We start from the raw sequence: 18137 nt of genomic DNA on the forward strand, positions 1-18137 counted from the left end.
TCCCCGGAGTCCCATATCCCAGAAGCCTCCCTGTTCCCCAGCAAACAGGGATGGCTCATCACTCTCCCTTCAGTAAGTGTGGATGTTGCAGGCATTGGTGATGAGGACCTATCCTGGTGGTCAGAGGCTCATCTGTGTGATGGGTTCTTTTTTTTTTTAATTGTTTTTTCAACATTTATTTATTTTTGAGAGACAGAGAGAGACAGAGCATGAGCAGGGGAGGGGAGACACAAGATCAGAAGCAGGCTCCAGGCTCTGAGCTGTCAGCACAGAGCCTGATGTGGGGCTTGAACTCACAAACCGTGAGATTATGACCTGAGCCGAAGTCGGATGCCCAACCGACTGAGCCACCCAGGCACCCCGCGTTCTTTTTTTTTTAAGTTTATTTATTTTGAGAGAAGAGAGCCCACACGGGGGAGGGGCAAAGAGAGAGGGAGAGAGAGAAGCCATGCAGGCTCCATGATGTCAGTGTGGAGTGGGACCCAACACAGGGCTCGATGCCACGAACCGTGAGATCATGACCTGAGCTGAAATCAAGAGTTGGACGCTTAACTGACTGAGCCACCCAGGCTCCTCTGTGCGATGCATTCTGTAACTTGAGTGGCACTGGGAACCGAGCAGATCCTGAAGGAAGCGGAGTGGTCTGGGAAGTTAAAGGCCTTTCTGAGGTAGGTTGGAGGAGCAGTGGCCACAGAAAGAGGGGCTCAGACCACCTCTGGGAGGTGGAGAGAGTACAGTATAGCCTTGGTTTGCGAGCATGATTCGTTCTGGAAATGCTTGTAATCTAAAGCACTTGTATATCAAAGCGAATTTCAAGAACCATTGGCTCCATTGTGATCGAGTGACCTGCGGTGTCACATACGACTAGCGTTGCAAGACATCCCACATTTATCAAGTTAAAATTTATTAGAAATGTTTGCCCGTCTTGCAGAGCACTCGCAGAAAAATTTACCTGCAAACCAAGGTTTTACTGTATTTTGTTCTTTGGCAATGGCCCTTGCAGCCTTTGGGAGAAGTGTCAGTTTTGTGGCGATCTGGAGAATTTGCTTCCTTCCTCAGCACACCTTGTCCACTGGCTTTGTGTTCACTTGCTCAGTCTAGAACACTCCTTGATGCTTTGGCATTCCAGGGAAGCGAATGCCTTCGTGCCCAGTTGCCATTGAGATATGCTCGAATGCTTTCACGGGTCTAAAATGTCCTGAAGATTTAAGGAGTTTGAAAAAATACAAAAGGCATGTAACTATCAGACTATTGGGAGCACAGGAAGCAATTCTTCGGAACATACCGCCTTAACCCACAGCAGCCTCTGCTTCCTAACATGAGTGGTCACGCCTGGCGGGTCAGACACAGCTTCCTCCGTCCACACAAGTCGTCCCGGCAGCCCTATCTGTGATCTGTTTCATTTCTATTCTCTAGTCCTTCATTTTCTGGAGGATCCTGCACCTTTGCCCCTGAAAGTTTCTGTTCCCTTAATTTGGAGAAAACAACAAGACGGGGCAGTGGCATGAGACAAGGCCCTATGCACACTTGTAAGCACATTTGGGGCAGAGGTTTGCAAATCTGTCTCTAAAGCTCACCCCGAAGAAACCCAAGCACCAAGGGCAAACCAGAGGGGATATGACTGAGCTGGATTGAGGACCATTGGGATTAGCACAAATCCAGGAAGACAGAAATTATCCCAAGGTGATCAAGGGCATTTTGTTTAATCCCCATTTCTGAGGCTCGTATCTAAGCCACCCCAACCCAACAGTTACAATTAGTCTCTGAATGATGTTGAAGAGAGGCAGAGTATAAAATCTGGGCTATTTTCTCAGCCGTGCATGAAAGGACAGCATGCGCTCTATTCTCCACGAGTCTTAATTCTTGAACCTTAGAAATAGTTTTTGTAAGCTGTCTGGTGATTTTTATATAACTTAGCTGAAAGGTCCAGATTATTGTTTTAATCAGCACTGTGTAGGAACACACTTAGAAGCCTGGAGAAAATATTATTCATTATTTGATCTTGGATTTGGCCTCTGAGAAAGAGCCAGAATAACGTTGTTAGGAAAGAAAGCAAGTGGTGTCGTTGAAATGTGCTGCTGGAGGCAACTTCAGGGTCTGGGAAAATTTTTTTCATTTTTTTTCAAACACCCCTAGAAACCAAACTGTGCATGGACTGATTTTCAGGCAGAGCTGTTGACTCAAGTGTTTCTCAAAGGTCCCTACTCTGGCGGCAGTGGGCCACCGATCCCGGCAAGTGGAGGCTGCATTCACAGGCCGCCACACACTCCCCGCGGCTGCTGCCTTTGGGCAGATGCCAAGCTGGACATGAGTTCTCTTGGATGCCGCTGGCCTGGGGTGTGGGTGGCCTGAAGGGCACCATGGCTCCCATCCCCTGGGGCAGAATATGACATGTCTGTCTGTCTGGGCTCCTCCGAGGGGCTCTTGTGCTCTCCTTGGAGCCATTGTCTGCTGGGAAGGAATGTTCGAGCAGACCTCAGAGCCAGCCCAGAGAGCAGGGGGTGCTTCAGGCCCTGCCAGGGACTGTCCATCCTCTGTGGTAAGAGTCAAGCTCTATGTATATGATAAGGTCTTTGGTTTTCAAACTTGAAAGGTCCTAGGCCAAACTGCATCTTTACTCATGAGGCTGGCCTTTGGGAAGGACAGAGTGATGCACTCTGAACAATTCCCAGATCTGTCCCAAGAGGCTCTGGGTTCTAGCTGGCTTTGGTCTCAATGCTTGCATGACATCAAAATTCACATGTTGAAATCCTCATGCCCAATGTCATGGTATTTGGAGGCGGGGCCTTTGGGATGTGCTTAAGTCATGAGGGGTGAGCCCTCATGAATGGGACTGATGATCTTATAAGAGAGTCCAGAGAGATCCCTCACCTCTTCCACCACGTGAGGACTCGGTGAGCAGTCTGTGACCCAGAAGAGGGCCGTCTCCTGACCCTGCTGGCTCCCTGATCCTCGACTTGCAGCCTCCAGACTGTGAGAATTAGAGGTCTGTTGTTTATAAGCTACCCAGTCTGTGGTATTTGGTTGCAGTGGCACCAAGGGACTATGACACCGTCTTAGATCAGCCCTAAGGAGATGAGTGGCTCTGGGCAGGTGATGCGATCCCTATATGGAAAGGGGATGCTGATTACCTTCCCCTACCTGATAAGATTGCATCCTGGACACAAGGTAGGCCTGGGAACTGTACATCTGAGAAAGGAATGTTGGGAAGGACAAGCCCAGACTCACATAGTCACTACTCACAGTCACCCTGCACTCTATACCTTGGGCTCCTTCCTGCCTCCTCTCCCACTGTCTGTGCTGGGCCCTACACTCCAGAGGCTGATGGACAAGTCTCTCCCCTTCTTCAAACCTTTCAAAGGTACAACCAGCCTTCCTGGCTCCCTTGCTTTCTCCAGCCTCAGCTCTCCCATTCTGAGCCTCTTCCCCTCCACAGCAGCCATGCTAGGTCCTTATTCCCTCTCCTAAAACCACTCCTTCCCCTCCCATCATCGTTCAGGCCCAGTCTTTGCTCCTAAACCCTGCAGGCCGGGTGATATTCCTCACCATGAGTGCCTCCTACCACAGCACCTACACAAGGCATCGATTGTGTTCGTTTACTCATCTGTCTCCCCACCAGGTGGTAAAACAGCAAGGAAAAATGAAGACTGTGTTCATCAGGCCCATCCCAGTGCCTGGTGCATAACTCTGGCACTCAAAAGCCATTTGTTGAATGAATGAATTAATGAATGAATGAATCAATCAATCAATCAATCAATCAATGGGTGATACCTCCTCAGAGCCAGGTTTTGATTTTCTACAGCTGGGACAATCCTAGGGCAACGATTCTTGACTTTCTCACCCGTGCTACCCTCCAGGCCTTGGAGAGGCAGTGAGTAGAATGAACAGAGTCTTGGCTCGTGGGTTCCAAGTCCTTCACTACTACTCACTAGTGGTGCAACTCTGGCCACGTTGCTCAAGCGGTCTGAGCTTCAATTTCCTTATCTGTGAAATGGGCATAGTAATAATATCCGCTCTGAGAATTCAATGAATAACACATATAGGAGGCACTTTGTATAGGACATGAGGTTCCAGAGGTTTTAAGTTCCACTTGATCCCTTCTTTACGGTCAGAGCTGCAGGGCTCAGCATTTTGTTATTTCCCATATGACACTCATCACTCCTACTGTTATAGGAATCCTTGAGTGCCGAGGCCCTGTGTCATTCTTCTTTGCTCCCCAACAGGGCCTGGAGCAGAGCTAGTCACCAAATCATGCCTCCCACACGTGTTGCAGGTGATTACTTGCACCTGACGTCTGTGCTGTTTTTCACATGTAAGCACAGCCCGGTGGGGCTGGTAGGGGAGTCTTAGCATCTCCTTCATCACATGGCTTGTCTGGGTTCCCGGAGCTGGTAATGCCAAAGCACTTCAGGGTTTGAAACGGAGGCCGGGGATCCTTCCAGGCAGGGTGTCCTTAGCTTGGCCAGTGTGGGGCCTTCCCCAGCTTCCCAGCCACTGCCCTGGACGGCCAGCGGGGGCCTCGCTGGGCCAGCAGCCAGTCCTAGAACTGTGCCAGTCACTCTGGGCTGCAGCGGGGCCTTCAGCTAGACTCCAGGAGGGCTGGCTTCCTCCAACACGGCCTGCTGGGGTGTCTCTGGGTGAGGGAGCTGACAGAGAGGAGACATGCCCGCGGGGACTGTGTTCCTGCTCTTCCCCGAGCAACTTGCATTGCCTTCAGAACTTGCACCTACAGGAAGCACTAACTGTTGCAGGCAGGGATCTCTTCCTGAAGAGATTGCCTGGAGACCAGCTTCGGCCGGGACAGTTGTCAATTGAATGAAGGGTGCTGAGGCACCCTGGCATCCATAGAGAGCCCCGAGGAGACCTATGGGATCGCCAGTGTTGGGACTTCTAGACTTTTCCTGGGTTCTGGGCCTCCCGGCTTGAAAACTGATAGACTGGGAGTTTCACGCCTGATGCCAAGCAAGCTCACGAACCAGCCAGAAGCACTGGCTGACCACGAGTGACGGAGAGCTGCTGTGGGGACAAGAGCCCTGCGGAACTGGGGCTTGTGTGTGTAACCAAGGCTCCCAAGCACCTGTAGTTTCTATCTATAGAATCTCACTGTGCCTTCAAGAGGAAGCGAAGCCACTCTATTCTCTGCCCCACCTTCCAGGCACGATTGAGGCCATTTTGCTCTCCAAAGTCATTTCACACTCCATTACCCTGGAGCCTGCCTCCTTAGGAAGAACAGATGGTTTGGGCCTCATCTGCCTGGGGACCTCACAGCAGCCTGTGGCACTGGGGTGAACTCAGAACCCACCTCAGGAGAGTATTTGCTGTGCCTGGGGAGCGTCTGGAACCCACCTCCCCTGTCACAGTCCACAGTTAGGGCATGAGGCGGGGGTGCCCCCTCCCCCACATGCCCCTGCGGCTTAGGAAGGTCACAAACTGGTGAGTACGGTGGACTGTGGCCAGCAGTGGCTACGGGGGCTGCCAGCAGAGTGTGAGCTGAGGAGTGGGTGGGTTGGAAAGGGCCGGGCAGGGGCCTGTGAGAGCTGACTGATGGGCACACTCTCTACATATGTCCCTCCCTCACTGAAAGATGAGGGTGATCCGCCCTTTGGCTCCCTCCTGCTCTAGCATTCTGCGGTCCTGTTCTAGCTAGCACTATTAGAACGATCACTGGTAGAGGAGTTCGCTCCTCCTCGGGCCCTCATGCTCGTGGGCACGCCTGCCCTGGGCGGGGAGCCGCGCGGGAGGCAGAGAAGCCAGAACTTCCGACTGGCTTTGGACTCTCCTTCTCCCCTGGCTCCTGAGCTGCCCGCAGGCTCCGGCTGGCCCAGCAGCTGTGGGCCGTGGCTCCTGAGTGCCAGGCCCTTGGTGCAGACCTAGAAACCGTTTCCGCTGCCAAAAGCTCAGCCGCCTTGAGGGAGCCTCTCTGTCACCTTTCCCTGGCTTTTGCCTGCTCACTGGCTGTGTCTGGCTCAGGCTTGTGCCCCGGGACGTGACCAACAACAGTCTTTGGGTAGTGCTCTTTTTTTTTTTTTTTTTTTTGACCTGGTGGCAGCTTGGGGACAGGGGTGGTTCCAGAAGCTTGTAAAATAATACATCCCTCAGAAAGGGGCTGTTCAGCCTGGGCTTGAACAGCCTCTTCTGATCCTATGTGGCCTTTGTATGAGAATAATGAAGACTTCTGGGTGGGGGGGAATTCTTGGAAAGAGTGCAAGATCAAGTAAGCTTTGGAGGATAATTGGCCAGAGTTCCGGGAGTTGAGAGAATATGTTGAACGAGCATAACACTTCATGAAACACAAAGTGCGTTCGTGCTCATTTGATCACAGGAGGAAATCTGTATTTCCCCTTCAAGGCAGAGGTTCTGAGGTCGGGCAGATCTGGGTTCAAACCCCTGCCCTGCCGGTTGATCTTGGCCAAACTACCTTACCTCAGTTTTCCCATCTGCAAAATGGGGCTGGTGCCTACCTTAAAAGAGCACCGTGCATATGGCATGGTGTGATGGATATAAATATACGCATTTAGTACATAGTACCTGACTATTTTAGGAACTCAGTAAGTGCTCACTGCCCTCCCACCCCTGTCCTCCTCGTGTTCCCTTTATAACACTCGGCCAGGTAGGTATGTATTATCTCCATTTCACAATGACAAAACCTAGGGCTAGGTTAATTCGTTTTCCTAAAGTCACGCACCTAGGATATAGTAGAACCTGACTGGAAGTCTAGTTTAGTTACACATTTGATGCTCTTCCCACTTCACCTGTGACTGGTTAGGGACCCAGTTGCATTAGAACCCCCCTCAGGCACTTGTCACGCTCCTGACACCACCCTAGCTTTATGGAATCTGAATTTCCACGGAGGGCTGGGAGGGATCTGTAGTTTTAACAAATACCCCGGGGGCCTCTTCCAACAGTTACTACACAGTAATGTATTGTAACTGGGAGGGTGCCCATCAGAGGAATTGGGTTTTAATTACTATAGGAAGAATGTGAATGGGGACTCAGGAGAAGCCTGATGTCAGGCATGCTTAAAGCCAGGCATTCACTCGGGTGCTGACGAAGCTAGGGATCTGTGTATGTCCCTTTGGTTAATTTCACCGTCCAGCATGCCTGGAACACAGTGACCACTCCGTGTGCACCTGAGCTCCCTAAAGCCTGTTGAAACTGTATTTTCTATACCTGTAGTATAGCTCTTGCCACACCGTGTCACTGTGTGTTGGGTCTGTCTCCTCCACAAAGGGGGGCACCTGATAGAGAACCCTGGCCCATCCCCCCTGGCCCCCACCCGCACACAGCCTCTAAGCGCAGGCATTCAGTGGACTCTGGCTATCCTGGATGAAGAGAGGACTGGATGAAAGAAACCCCGCCTGTCCCTTACAGCTGCTATTCTGGATGGGTGCCACCATCAGGCCCCTGCTTCTGGCTCCTGTCTCCCTTTCCTCTCTACTGCAAGACAGTCAAGGGAAGGAAAGAGACAGGACCTGATTCTTGGGCTTCATCTCACTGGTCAACCCCCGTCCAACCCCACCCCATCAGCTCTCACCTTGAGAGGGGAATTTCTGGGGATCCAGGCCTTACTTTTCTTACCTCAGTCTAGGAGATTCTATGCCTTTTTAGAAAAATCTGTAGATTACAAAGTGAGGAATGTGTACCGATTACACTGGCAAGATAGGCAGGAGCTTGGAGCTTTTCTTTCGTTTGCCTTTTATGTTTAAATCTTTTTTCTTCCCAATTATATGTAATATATTCCTTTTTTGGAAACTTCAGAAGCTACAGAAAAGTCCAAAGAATAATATTAGCACCCAGAAGGAAAGATCATTGATGTTTTGTCCTATTTCCTTTGCTGGTGCCTTTGTTTACAAATACTTTAATAACCACCGAAGGGCCAGTATGTGGCCAGATTAACAGAACAGAATCTTCTCTTGCAGGCTGTTCGTGCTGGACGGGCTGAAAGCCCCAGCTACATGGAGAAGACTTAGAATTGGGCAAAGGAACCCTCGGACTAGAAACTTCTTGTGACTCAAACCCCAGCTCAGCCAGCACCTCCCTGGATGGCTGTGAGCAAACGATTATCCTTATCACGGAATGGCCACAGCTGCCCCGGTCCCGGATAAGGGTGATTATGAGGCATTGCTAATAACTCTCTGTAACCCTTTACATGGGTCCTGTTTACACATGTAATAAGCAGGGTTTGAAATACAGACTTTCTGACAACTCCTGGTCCCACTGACTAGAGCACTGAACGTGAGTACCTATATCTGGTACAAGGTGAGTGATCTGGATCCAGATCCAGGAGATGTGGGTCTGTGTCTTCATTTGGCCATGCCCTTGCATTATATGACTTTGGGGTTAAGTCCCTTAACCTCTCTGATCTCAGGCTTATCATCTTTCTGAGCCTCTGTCTTCTCCTTTGTAAAATGGGAATAGCAAATACCTCCAAGCCTTCTCACAGGATACTGTACATGTAAGTGCTTTGGGGACCATAACATGCTCCCTGGATGTTCCCTAGAAGCATTATCGTGGCTTCACTTTCACACTTCTCACTTCGTGTCACCAGAAGATGCTTCATGAGTTTGAACTGCCATTTGGCTGTATGGCTCAGCAGAAATGGATAACCCCGGCCTTGTCAGCTGTGCCTGGGGCACACCAGTCATGTGCTTGCCAAGCAGGCAGCACAGGCAAGAAAGGGTTAGTCAGGAGAGGCTGAAATCAAGCTGTGGCCACAGAGGGCCCAGCTGAGTTCAGGTCCATGACCTCCTGCCACCTGCCATGGCAGGCCCTAGAATTATTAAAACTTGTCAGGTTCCTCTTCCCTTTTTCTAACAACCATAAACACCTTTCTGGGGGGCTTTCTGCAGGGATCAAACACCTGCATGAAGCTGAAAAAAAAAGATCTGCCAGCGCCCAAGGATTCTTGCCACGAAGACAACCCTTTAGGAAGCTGGAATGTTTTGTTTTGTTTTTAGTTTGGGCACCACACAGGCCAAGAGAAGATTCCTCCCTTTTCTTTCTCTTTCAGGTTGGCAAGGGGAACATTTTAGCAGGGTTGACGAGAACATTGTAGCAGGGTTGACAAGAGAAGGCAGAAGGGAAGGTCCCCTTTCCACTTGTGCTACAAGCTCTGGGACCAAGCACAGTCGGAGAGGTTTGTGAAGTGTTCTGAATTCCAGACTCAGCTAGAGAGCTGAGTCCCACAGCGTCAGGCTCAGGCTCGTCCCAGCTCACCCTTTCCTGAAGGAATGCCCCCACACTAGGCCACTTGGCCACCTCGCGAGGCCTCCCCAAAGGCAAGACGCCAGAAGCTGGGACTTGCTAGCAACACGAACAGTCTGGAACCAGCAGAGATGCACCACGGCCACTTGACTGGCGTCTGAGTCAGTCTCCTGCAAACAGAGCCTGCCATAGTCAGAAGGCCACAGGGTCCCTGGATACTTGGAAAGCCAAGGGCCAGACCTTTCTAGCTGGGAGGGGTAACACCAACGGGGTTTGAGGATCTCCACCTTCCTTGTATCCTCCAACACAGGAACCTGAAGGAAACGTGTGCCCTGCCTCTAGATCCCCGGAGCATGTCAAGAAGGACTTGTCATTTTCCCTGTGGTGAAATTGGAGAGGAAGAGGGTACCCCCAAAGGAGCTCTTCGGATCCTTTCTTGCCTTGAAAATAAGATTCAGGCAGTCACTCTCTGCCTTTGAGCTGGCCTCGTAGGAGGCTGGGGGTGGACTAGTCTGTCCATCCAGACCCAGCATGGTCTGCCTCTAGAAGAGTCAACATTGACAACAAAGCCTCATTGAGTTTATTAACTGCTCCGGGACAGCCCTGCGGTGATCATAGGGCTGTTCAGGCCTGCCCTCTCCTGGGCACAAACCCACTATTGAGCCAAAACTTCCATCAAATTGAGGGTCTGGCATCATGTAGGGAAATCAGCGGCCTGATTGACTGAATTACAGATTTTTAGTCTGTTACCTTGGCCACATCGGGAGAAAAGACAAATTTGCATAGAAGCCTGACAAACTGGCAGAGAGAGCCTGCCCAGGTATAGAGAAAACTTAATTCCGGGCTTAAAATAAAACAAAGGTTATTTGAAACCACTTTCACTGGGTTCAGAAAACAGGTTAATTTTTAATGACATCTTCAAAGACTTAACAGATGACGAATTAGGAAAACAAATGGCATGGAGTTTACTGTTTTGACTAAAATTTTAAAAATGTGAGAATGGGTTTGTTGTTCAGACGCTGAACTCTGCTCAACAGTCCAAGGATTTTACAAGTGGCCTTTGTTACTATTTAATCCCCGAAGATAAGCGGGCAGAAGTGCACGTTCAAGCTGGCTTGCCAGTCTGCATTCGAGCTGCTTTTGACTTCAGACATACAATCTGATGGAATCTGGTTCTCGGACAGCTCAGTGTGGGATGCTGGGACTTCCTTCTCAGAGGCCCTTTTACTGGCCGAGCCCCAAGCTATAAAGGTGGTTATGGCAGCAGCACGGCTCGGGGTGCAGGCCTGGGGATCCCTGGGGCTTCCCTCTGAAGTCCCTTCTTGGTCCCCTGGCCTCAGTCTTGCGTGCCTCTCAGTCCTTGGTTCTCAAAGTGTGGTCCATGGATCAACAGTGTAGCATTTCCTGGGAACTTGTTGGAAATTTGAAATCATGGACCCCCATCCCAGACCAATAGGATCAGAATCTTCAGTTTAACAAGAGAGCCAGGCAATCTGCGTGTACATTAGTTTGGGAGTCACTGCTCCAAGAGGTGCTCCAGAGTGATTTCTGGAACACAAATGCACCCCTGTCGTTGCTGATTCAGCATGCCCAATGGGGCCCTTTGCGGGAGGGCCGCCTCTCCTGCCTCACCTCCTGCCTCTCTCCCCATAGCCCTCTACTCTCAGTGGTAAAGGCTGAGTTCACGCTCTGACTCTGCCACTTACGAGTCATATCATCCTAGGCAGGGCATCTGACTTCTATGAGCCTCACTTTACTCATCTGTAAAATGGAGACAATAACAGCCATCACACAGTTCTGATGTAATAATGGCAGGAGGACCGGACTCTCATTCTATCTGGTTTCTTCCCCCGCCCTCCCCTTCCCATGCATTCTGTTGACTGCTAGCATCTTTGTGAACACACATTTTTAGGAATCACAAAGCAAAATCAATTGCCTTTGGAAGATCCTATGTGGTATGGTGGCTAAGAAAAGCATGGACAATGCAACCAGTCGGGCCACGGTTCAAATTTCTACTCTCTCGCTTATTGCCACATTTCTCTTTGAGCCTCAGTCGTCTCCTCTGTAACACGGGGTTAACAGGAAAGTGATGTGACAATCCAAAGAGGTAAGTAATGCATGTGAAGTGTCTGACACACAATAAACACTCATCTGGTGACAAATCTCAGTATTGTTATTATTATGATTACCGTTACCCACCCCCAATAGCACAGAGAAACGGTGGGGAGGGTGGAAAATGCCATGCAAATAAACTGTGCGGCCACTCTTGAAAAAAATATGGAGTTTCCTCAAAGAGTTAAAAATAGAACTACTTACGACCTAGGATTGAGTACTATCTACTCAAAGGATACAAAAATACAGATTTGAAGGGGTACATGCACCCCCATGTTTATAGCAGCACTATCCACAATAGCCAAATTGTGGAAACAGTCCAAGTGTCCACTGACTGATGAATGGATAAAGAACAGACGGTATATACATAGACAATGGAATGTTACTAAGCCGTCAAAAAGAATGAAATTTTGCCATTTGCAATGATGTGAATGGAGCTAGAGAGTATCATGCTAAGCGAAATAAGTCAGAGGAAGACAAATATCATATGATTTCACTCATGTGTGGAATTTAAGAAACAAAACAAACAAGAAAAGGGAAAGAAGAAGAGAGAAGGCAAACCAAGAAACAGACTCTTAACCTTAGAGAACAAACTGATGGTTACCAAAGAGAAGGGGTTAAATAGGTGCTGGGGGTTAAGTAATGCACTTGCTGTGAGTGATGAGTACCGGGAGTTGTACGGAAGTGTTGAATCACTAGATTCTACACCTGAAACTACTATTGTACTGCATGTTAATTAGCTGGAATTTAAATAAAAACTAATACAAGAAAATGGGGCGCCTGGGTGGCTCAGTCAGTTAAGCATCCAACTTCGGCTCAGGTCATGATCTCGCAGTTTGTGAGTTTGAGCCCCACGTCAGGCTCTGTGCTGACAGCTCGGGGCCTGGAGCCTGCTTCAGATTCTATGTCTCCCTCTCTTTCTCTACCCCTCCCCCGTTCATGCTCTGTCTCTCTCTGTCTTTCAAAAATAAACAAACATTAAAAAAATTTAAAAAAAAAACTAAAAAAACGCCTACCACACTGTATATAAAGAAAAAAGGAAAAAGAAAATACCACAAATACAAAGCATTATTTAATGCTGATATTCCCTGTATTTCTTTAAGACAGCCTTCGGCAGCCAAGTTAGTCCTGACAATTAGTGCGTCTCTCTCTGCCTACAGAGCATTGCTCTCTACGTTACCCGTGGTTGTCCTTCACCTGGCCCACCTGCCCTCTCTCAGCACAGGCTGGCGAGGGCACTCATGCTACTTGGTTTGCAATGGCTGGGCAAGAAAAAGGAGCACAGCCTGCTCATCTGTAGCAATGCTTTTCGATCAAGGCTGCAGTTTGGAAGCACCCGGGGAGCTTTAAAATCTACTGATGCCTGGGTCCTGCCCCACTGACGTTCATTTGATTGATCTGAGGCCTGTCTAGGCTCTGGGACGTTTTGAGCCTTCCCAGGTGATTCTAATATGCAGCTGGGGTTGAGAGACACCTCTCTCATCTAGAGGACAAGGAGGACAAGTTCTAGAGAACTCCCTACTGGTTTACACACAGGGAATTCCTTCTGTAATCTCCGCCCCAAAGGGGGGCCCACAAAGAATGCTAAATTTATTTAGAAAGCAAAAGCCTCCACTCCCAGAAGCCATGAAACCTCAAATGGACCCAAAGCCAAGTAATTGAATCCTTGATTGATGGGGACATTTTTGTTCTCTTTATGAAAACAAATTAAAGCAGTTCAGCCTCAGGAATTTAAAGACTAGCTTCCATGGGCCATTTTGGCCACTGCGTGTCCCTCTTTCCTCACCTGTTATCTGCCCCCCACGCCCCCGTGTGTACCCAGCAGCAGTGGAGTGCCCAGAGACACAGTGTGAATCCACAGGTGGCCTGCCTCCTACACAAGCCAGCTCACACTCCAGTTACTAAGGACAGGCACAGCGGAATGGTGTGTTTGAGAAGCAGTTTCATCATTAAAGATTAAAACCAAAAAAAGATTTCCAATTAATCAGACACCTGAGTCCCTGATCCTCCCTTCCCCCTACCCCAATTATTTACTTCACCCCATGAGGAATTCCAGGCCCCAGTGAGGATTTATTTTTTAGGACTTTGCAGAACAAACCAGGCAGGCCTCCGCCTACCCTGTTGACACAGGAGTTATGAGTGACTCTGGAAGTCAGTTGGCCCTTGGGTGCTGGCTCACCTGTGGCCAGAGTGGCCTGACTGGACAGGTGTGACCTGGGCCACAGGTGATGAGGAGGCAGAGGAGTTGAGATTATGGGGACAATTAGCATCATGCCTGGACCAGTGATTCTCCCCTGGGCTATGGGTGCAAAGCTGTGAACACCATCCCCTTTCTCACCTACTCAGAGGTGCCACTGATGGGAGCCTGCTGTGCCCGTGGGCAGAGAAAAGGTCAAGCTGTGAACGCCCCAAACATACCTGCTGCTCATGTGCATTCCCCCAGCCCCACCCCCATCCTGACTTCTGGGCAGATTCCCACTCATCCTGGGTGGGGGGGGGGGGGGATGGAGGCAGCCCAGAGTTTTCACTGCAGGCCTGATCAGCCACGCCACCCCCTGGGCAGTTCTTCACACACTGCTCAGTAGGAACGGAGCACCTTGGGCTGAACCTGAGCCACTCACAGCAGCCCCCCAGCACGCAGCCCTGCACTCCAGCACAGCGCCCTCAGGAGCCGCCAGCCCCAGGCTGGATGGAGGGTGGGAGGGTTTCAGAGAGGAGGGGCATCACACTCCAGGAACACCCTTAGCGGTCCAGGGACGAGAGTATGGGACTCTGCTCCAGGGGGCAATGGAGAAGGTGGGGGTCGCAGGGCACACTTGCTTCCTCCATAAGTACCTGTGAGGAGGGGCTGACTGGCACGCGGATAGACAAGCGGACCATGTAACCACACAATAATGAGGTCTACCCTTGGTAATAGGAAAATGGACAATTGGGAGGGATAGAGATAGGGGGAGAGACAGAGAGAGATGAAGAGAGACACAGGAGAGACAGAGAGAGAGAGAGAGAGAGGCATCTTTTCTGGGGATTCTTGGAGGGGCACCCACTTACCAGTTCCTTCCTGAGCCAGGCTATCGCTTCGTCGATACTTTCAAAGCCTTCCAGCTTCCCGGCGGGCTGCGGCCCAGCAGCCCGGCTGGCACCCCCGTTACCTGGGGCATGCTGCCCGGGCTCTCTCTGGGGGGACGACGGCTCCTCCTCTCCACACTCCCCCTGCTCAGCAGCTGGCCTTGGGAAGGGCCACGTCTGCTCCTCCAGCCTGGCCTGCCATTCCAAGTAGGAGGGCCTTCGGGTCTCCAGCCTCAGTTTCTCCGTGAGGGCCTTCAGGCTCCTGAGGTGGTCATCGGGAGGCAGGGCGGCTCCAGGCTCTTCTTCCCCACCTACCATTTCTTCTACTTGGATCTGGGGCACGGACATTCTAGAGTCTGCTGGGGGAGCCAGACATGGGAGGTGGTGGGGGGCGCTGCAGAAATCTTGGTGAGTGGCAAGGCTGGGTCCAGCTCTGGAATGATCTCATCCAGCTGGGGTGAAGGCGCCTGAGGGCATCGCTAGGATGTGAGCAGCTCCCAGAGCCGAGAGGGACTGTGGATGAGCCACGCAGAGTTCCCTCCAGAGCGGCTGTGGAGGTTCAGGATTTAAGATTCTTCCCGGAGTCCCGTGGCTGCCATGCTTCACAGAAGGCAGGAATAGACAAGCGGTAGCAGGAATCTTTGGGGGGCAGATTTGCCAAGAAGATCTGTCAGTCCTGGAGGCACAGGAGGATCAGAGACTGGCAGGAAGAGGGACTGGGCTCCCTCCGCAGGGGAAGGGCAGGCGGTGAGCAGCTGCTGCTGGTGGGAGGCCCTGCAGGAAGGATGAAACGATGTCAGGACGGGTCCCTCCCCTGGCAGGAGGCCTGCCTCATTCCTGAGCTCCTCAGGAGGGGAAACTGAGGCTCAGAGAGGCTAGGTGACAAGGCTGCTGATTACTGGCTCGGGACTAGAAGCGAGGCAACTTCAAAGCCTTAACTCAATGCAGAGAAGTTAATAAGGACTCAACGCTCTGTACAGTGTTGCACCATTTATGAAACGATTCCACCTCCATTATCTCCTGTAATCCTCACCACAAGTCTGTGGTTACTTCTTTTTGTCCCCATTTTACACGCAAGGAACCTGAGTCTCTGAGAGGTTTATGACTCACCAGAGAGCTCCTGGGGATTAGCAAGGACGAGGCTGGGTGGTCGGATTTTGAAGGCTCAGGTCTCTCCTCTGAGCAACGGCTACCTGTGGGTCCCCAGGCAGACCCAGTTGTGCCGCCTCCGGGACCGCTGACCCTGCCCCACCCTGCCCACCACAGCCCCCGTCCACTGGCTTTTTCAGGTCTTACTACACACTCTCAGCTTCTTCCTCCAAGAACAACACCTTACCTCACCTCTTCAGAGGAGGAAGCAAATAAACCTGCAGCAGAGGAGGGAAGACCGACCTCACTCAAAGAGGATTACTAAACCGAGCCAAGCTTGTGACTCACCGTTCTAGAAAGATGGGTCTAATATTCACCTGAAATGCCCACACGGCAGAGCCTTATGGACAAGGCTGTGGCTCTCTGATCTGCTTTGGCCTTCCCAACTCTGGAGAGGTGGTCTGAGCTGAGGCTCTTGCCTCCTGTCAGAGCGCATGGTAGGGAAACAACCAGGAGTCAGAATCTCCCAGCCACGTCCCTGTGCCCACAAGTTCCAAGCAAGCGGCGATGGGCTCATCAGAGCAGGGCATTTGACTCGGACTGGGGAGAGAAATCTTTGGTTCTTAGGGGAGTTTTAAAATTGTGTGCAGAGGGCATGCAGAGAAAGAATGAACTGGCACGGAACGATGTCCAAGACAAAGCTTACATGAAAAAAACACAACGGGACGCTCATAGTCTGGAGAGCACACTGTTGGTGTGGAAGAGGAAGGGAAGGGATAGATTTTTTATTGACTTGTGTGCACCTAAAAAGATCTCTGCAAGGAGAAAAACTAAAACAAAGAGTTCTGATTACTTGTCTGGATGATGGGAACTGGGCAGGGGTTTGTGGGTGGGCAGGCACAGGAGGAGGCAGAGAAGTGGGGAAGGGGAAATAAAAACACAGGCTCAGTCCCCCAGGGGGGACGTGGGGCTTCTTTCCCACCTGGCAATGGAGACACTCGAGGCGCTTGGGCGCCTGGGTGGCTCAGTCAGTTAAGTGTCCGACTTCGGCGCAGGTCATGATCTCACGGTTCGTGAGTTCGAGCCCTGCGTCGGGCTCTCCACTCTCAGTGCAGATCCTGCTTTGGATCCTCTGTCCCCGTCTCTCTCTGCCCCTTCCCCACTCATTTCCCACCCCCCCAAGATAAACTTTAAAAAGAAGAAGAGAGATTGCTGTCTTTCTGGACTGTTTCTACAATCCCCACCTGCAATGTGATGTGACTTAAGGAAATCTAGCGGCCCTCCCCTTGTTCGGAGCCTGGCCCCTGTTTTGGGACATCCCTGAGGAATGAGGAGAAATATTCTACCCCAACTAATGGCGGAGAAACCTAGTTCTCACCTCTAACCACACTGTTGGGAACCCCCGAGGAACTTCCACCAAAATGGATTCCCCAGGCCCCACTCCTAGGGGCTCTGGGGTGGGACTCAGGCATCACATATTTTTAAAGTTCCCTAGGTGATGTGAGTGAGTGGACAGGGTCGAGAACCACTGGTCTTGAGATAGAAACACTAGGCTAAGGATCAGATGGCTTAGCTGTAGGTGCTGTCAGGCTTGCTGAGCCTCAGTTTCCCCGCCGATAAGATGGGGGTGCTAATAGCCACCTCCGAGGTTTGGGGGATTGATGAGACTAAGGTTTTCTGCAGGTTTAGCTGCTCTGAAAATATGGGGTGTTCTCTAAGGGTGTTTCTGGGCAGCCTCAAGGTCACACAGACTTCTTTAGAATCTCTCTCCAAATCTAAAGACCCATTGGCAGCCCCTCCCAGACACCTCTGCCTCTTTGCAGAGGTACCAGGATCTGTTTTGAGCGGGCCTCTGAGCGGCGCTACCTTATAGGACTTCTCTCCACTGACAGGGGAGCTCTGATTATTTCCAGTGAAGATTTTTGGAGAGGATCTGATTGCAGACAAACCATGAGCAGCGCTCCCCACACCGCAGCTGTGTTAGGGGACCATGTGGATTCCAAGTCCCCCTTTTCTCTCCCCGAGCTGCACACTCACCGCAGAGGGCAGGGGCATCCGTGGCCAGAGGGAGAACCTGTAAGGGAAGGGTCTTCCCTTTGGGGTGGGAAACAGCTAGGACTCGATGACTTTATGTGGCTGCCTCTAAGGGCAGGGGGAGTTTCTCTTAACTCACAGGGAAGGCCTGTGAAGACGGTGTCAGAATGACTTGGAGGAGGCATCAACAGGAACGCCAATGCGCTGTGAGTCAGCTAGTGATGATCCTTTGATCCTCTGAGCTTACTCGTGTGCGTGTGCATCCTCTCCCTCAAGCCTCATGATGGCCCCGAGGATCAGAGGGGATCATCCCATTTCACAAATGAGAAAATCGAGGCTGGGAGGGATGGAGTGAGTCACCCATGACCACAGAGAGTCCCAAGCAGTGGGACTTGAGCACAGACTTCTGACTCTGGTCGGTCTCTCCACTCCAGACGGTGTGGGCGTTGGGGTTAGACGCCCCCCCCCACCCAGGGGCCCAGTTCTGTGATCTTGGACCCGTCCCTTCACAACCACTCTGTGCTTCTGTGTCCTCTTCTAAGAAGCGGGGGTAACCAGGACTGTCTACATAATTTGCTGAGCTTGGCGCAAAATGAAAATGCAGAGCTCCTTGTTAAAAAAGTACTAAGAAT

At 51.0% G+C, this 18137-nt stretch overlaps 1 protein-coding gene across 2 annotated transcripts in view; it reads right to left on the bottom strand.

Annotated features, from left to right (window-relative positions):
- FAM167A (family with sequence similarity 167 member A) overlaps window positions 1–18137 on the bottom strand; it is a 43590-nt gene that overhangs the window by 9266 nt on the left and 16187 nt on the right. Inside the window, exons 1-2 of one of the 2 annotated variants that reach the window (XM_045462363.1) lie at window positions 15493–15658; window positions 14365–15156 (exon numbers count right to left, since the gene is read on the bottom strand). In XM_045462363.1, the coding sequence (XP_045318319.1) occupies window positions 14365–14730 (366 nt within the window). In that variant the 5' untranslated portion in view covers window positions 14731–15156; window positions 15493–15658. Of the gene's footprint in view, window positions 1–14364; window positions 15157–15492; window positions 15659–18137 lie in introns of those variants that run through there. The other variant, XM_045462355.1, reaches the window with a different exon arrangement.

Source organism: Leopardus geoffroyi, chromosome B1 (genome assembly GCF_018350155.1).
Source record: "Leopardus geoffroyi isolate Oge1 chromosome B1, O.geoffroyi_Oge1_pat1.0, whole genome shotgun sequence".
Classification (NCBI taxonomy): domain Eukaryota; kingdom Metazoa; phylum Chordata; class Mammalia; order Carnivora; family Felidae; genus Leopardus; species Leopardus geoffroyi.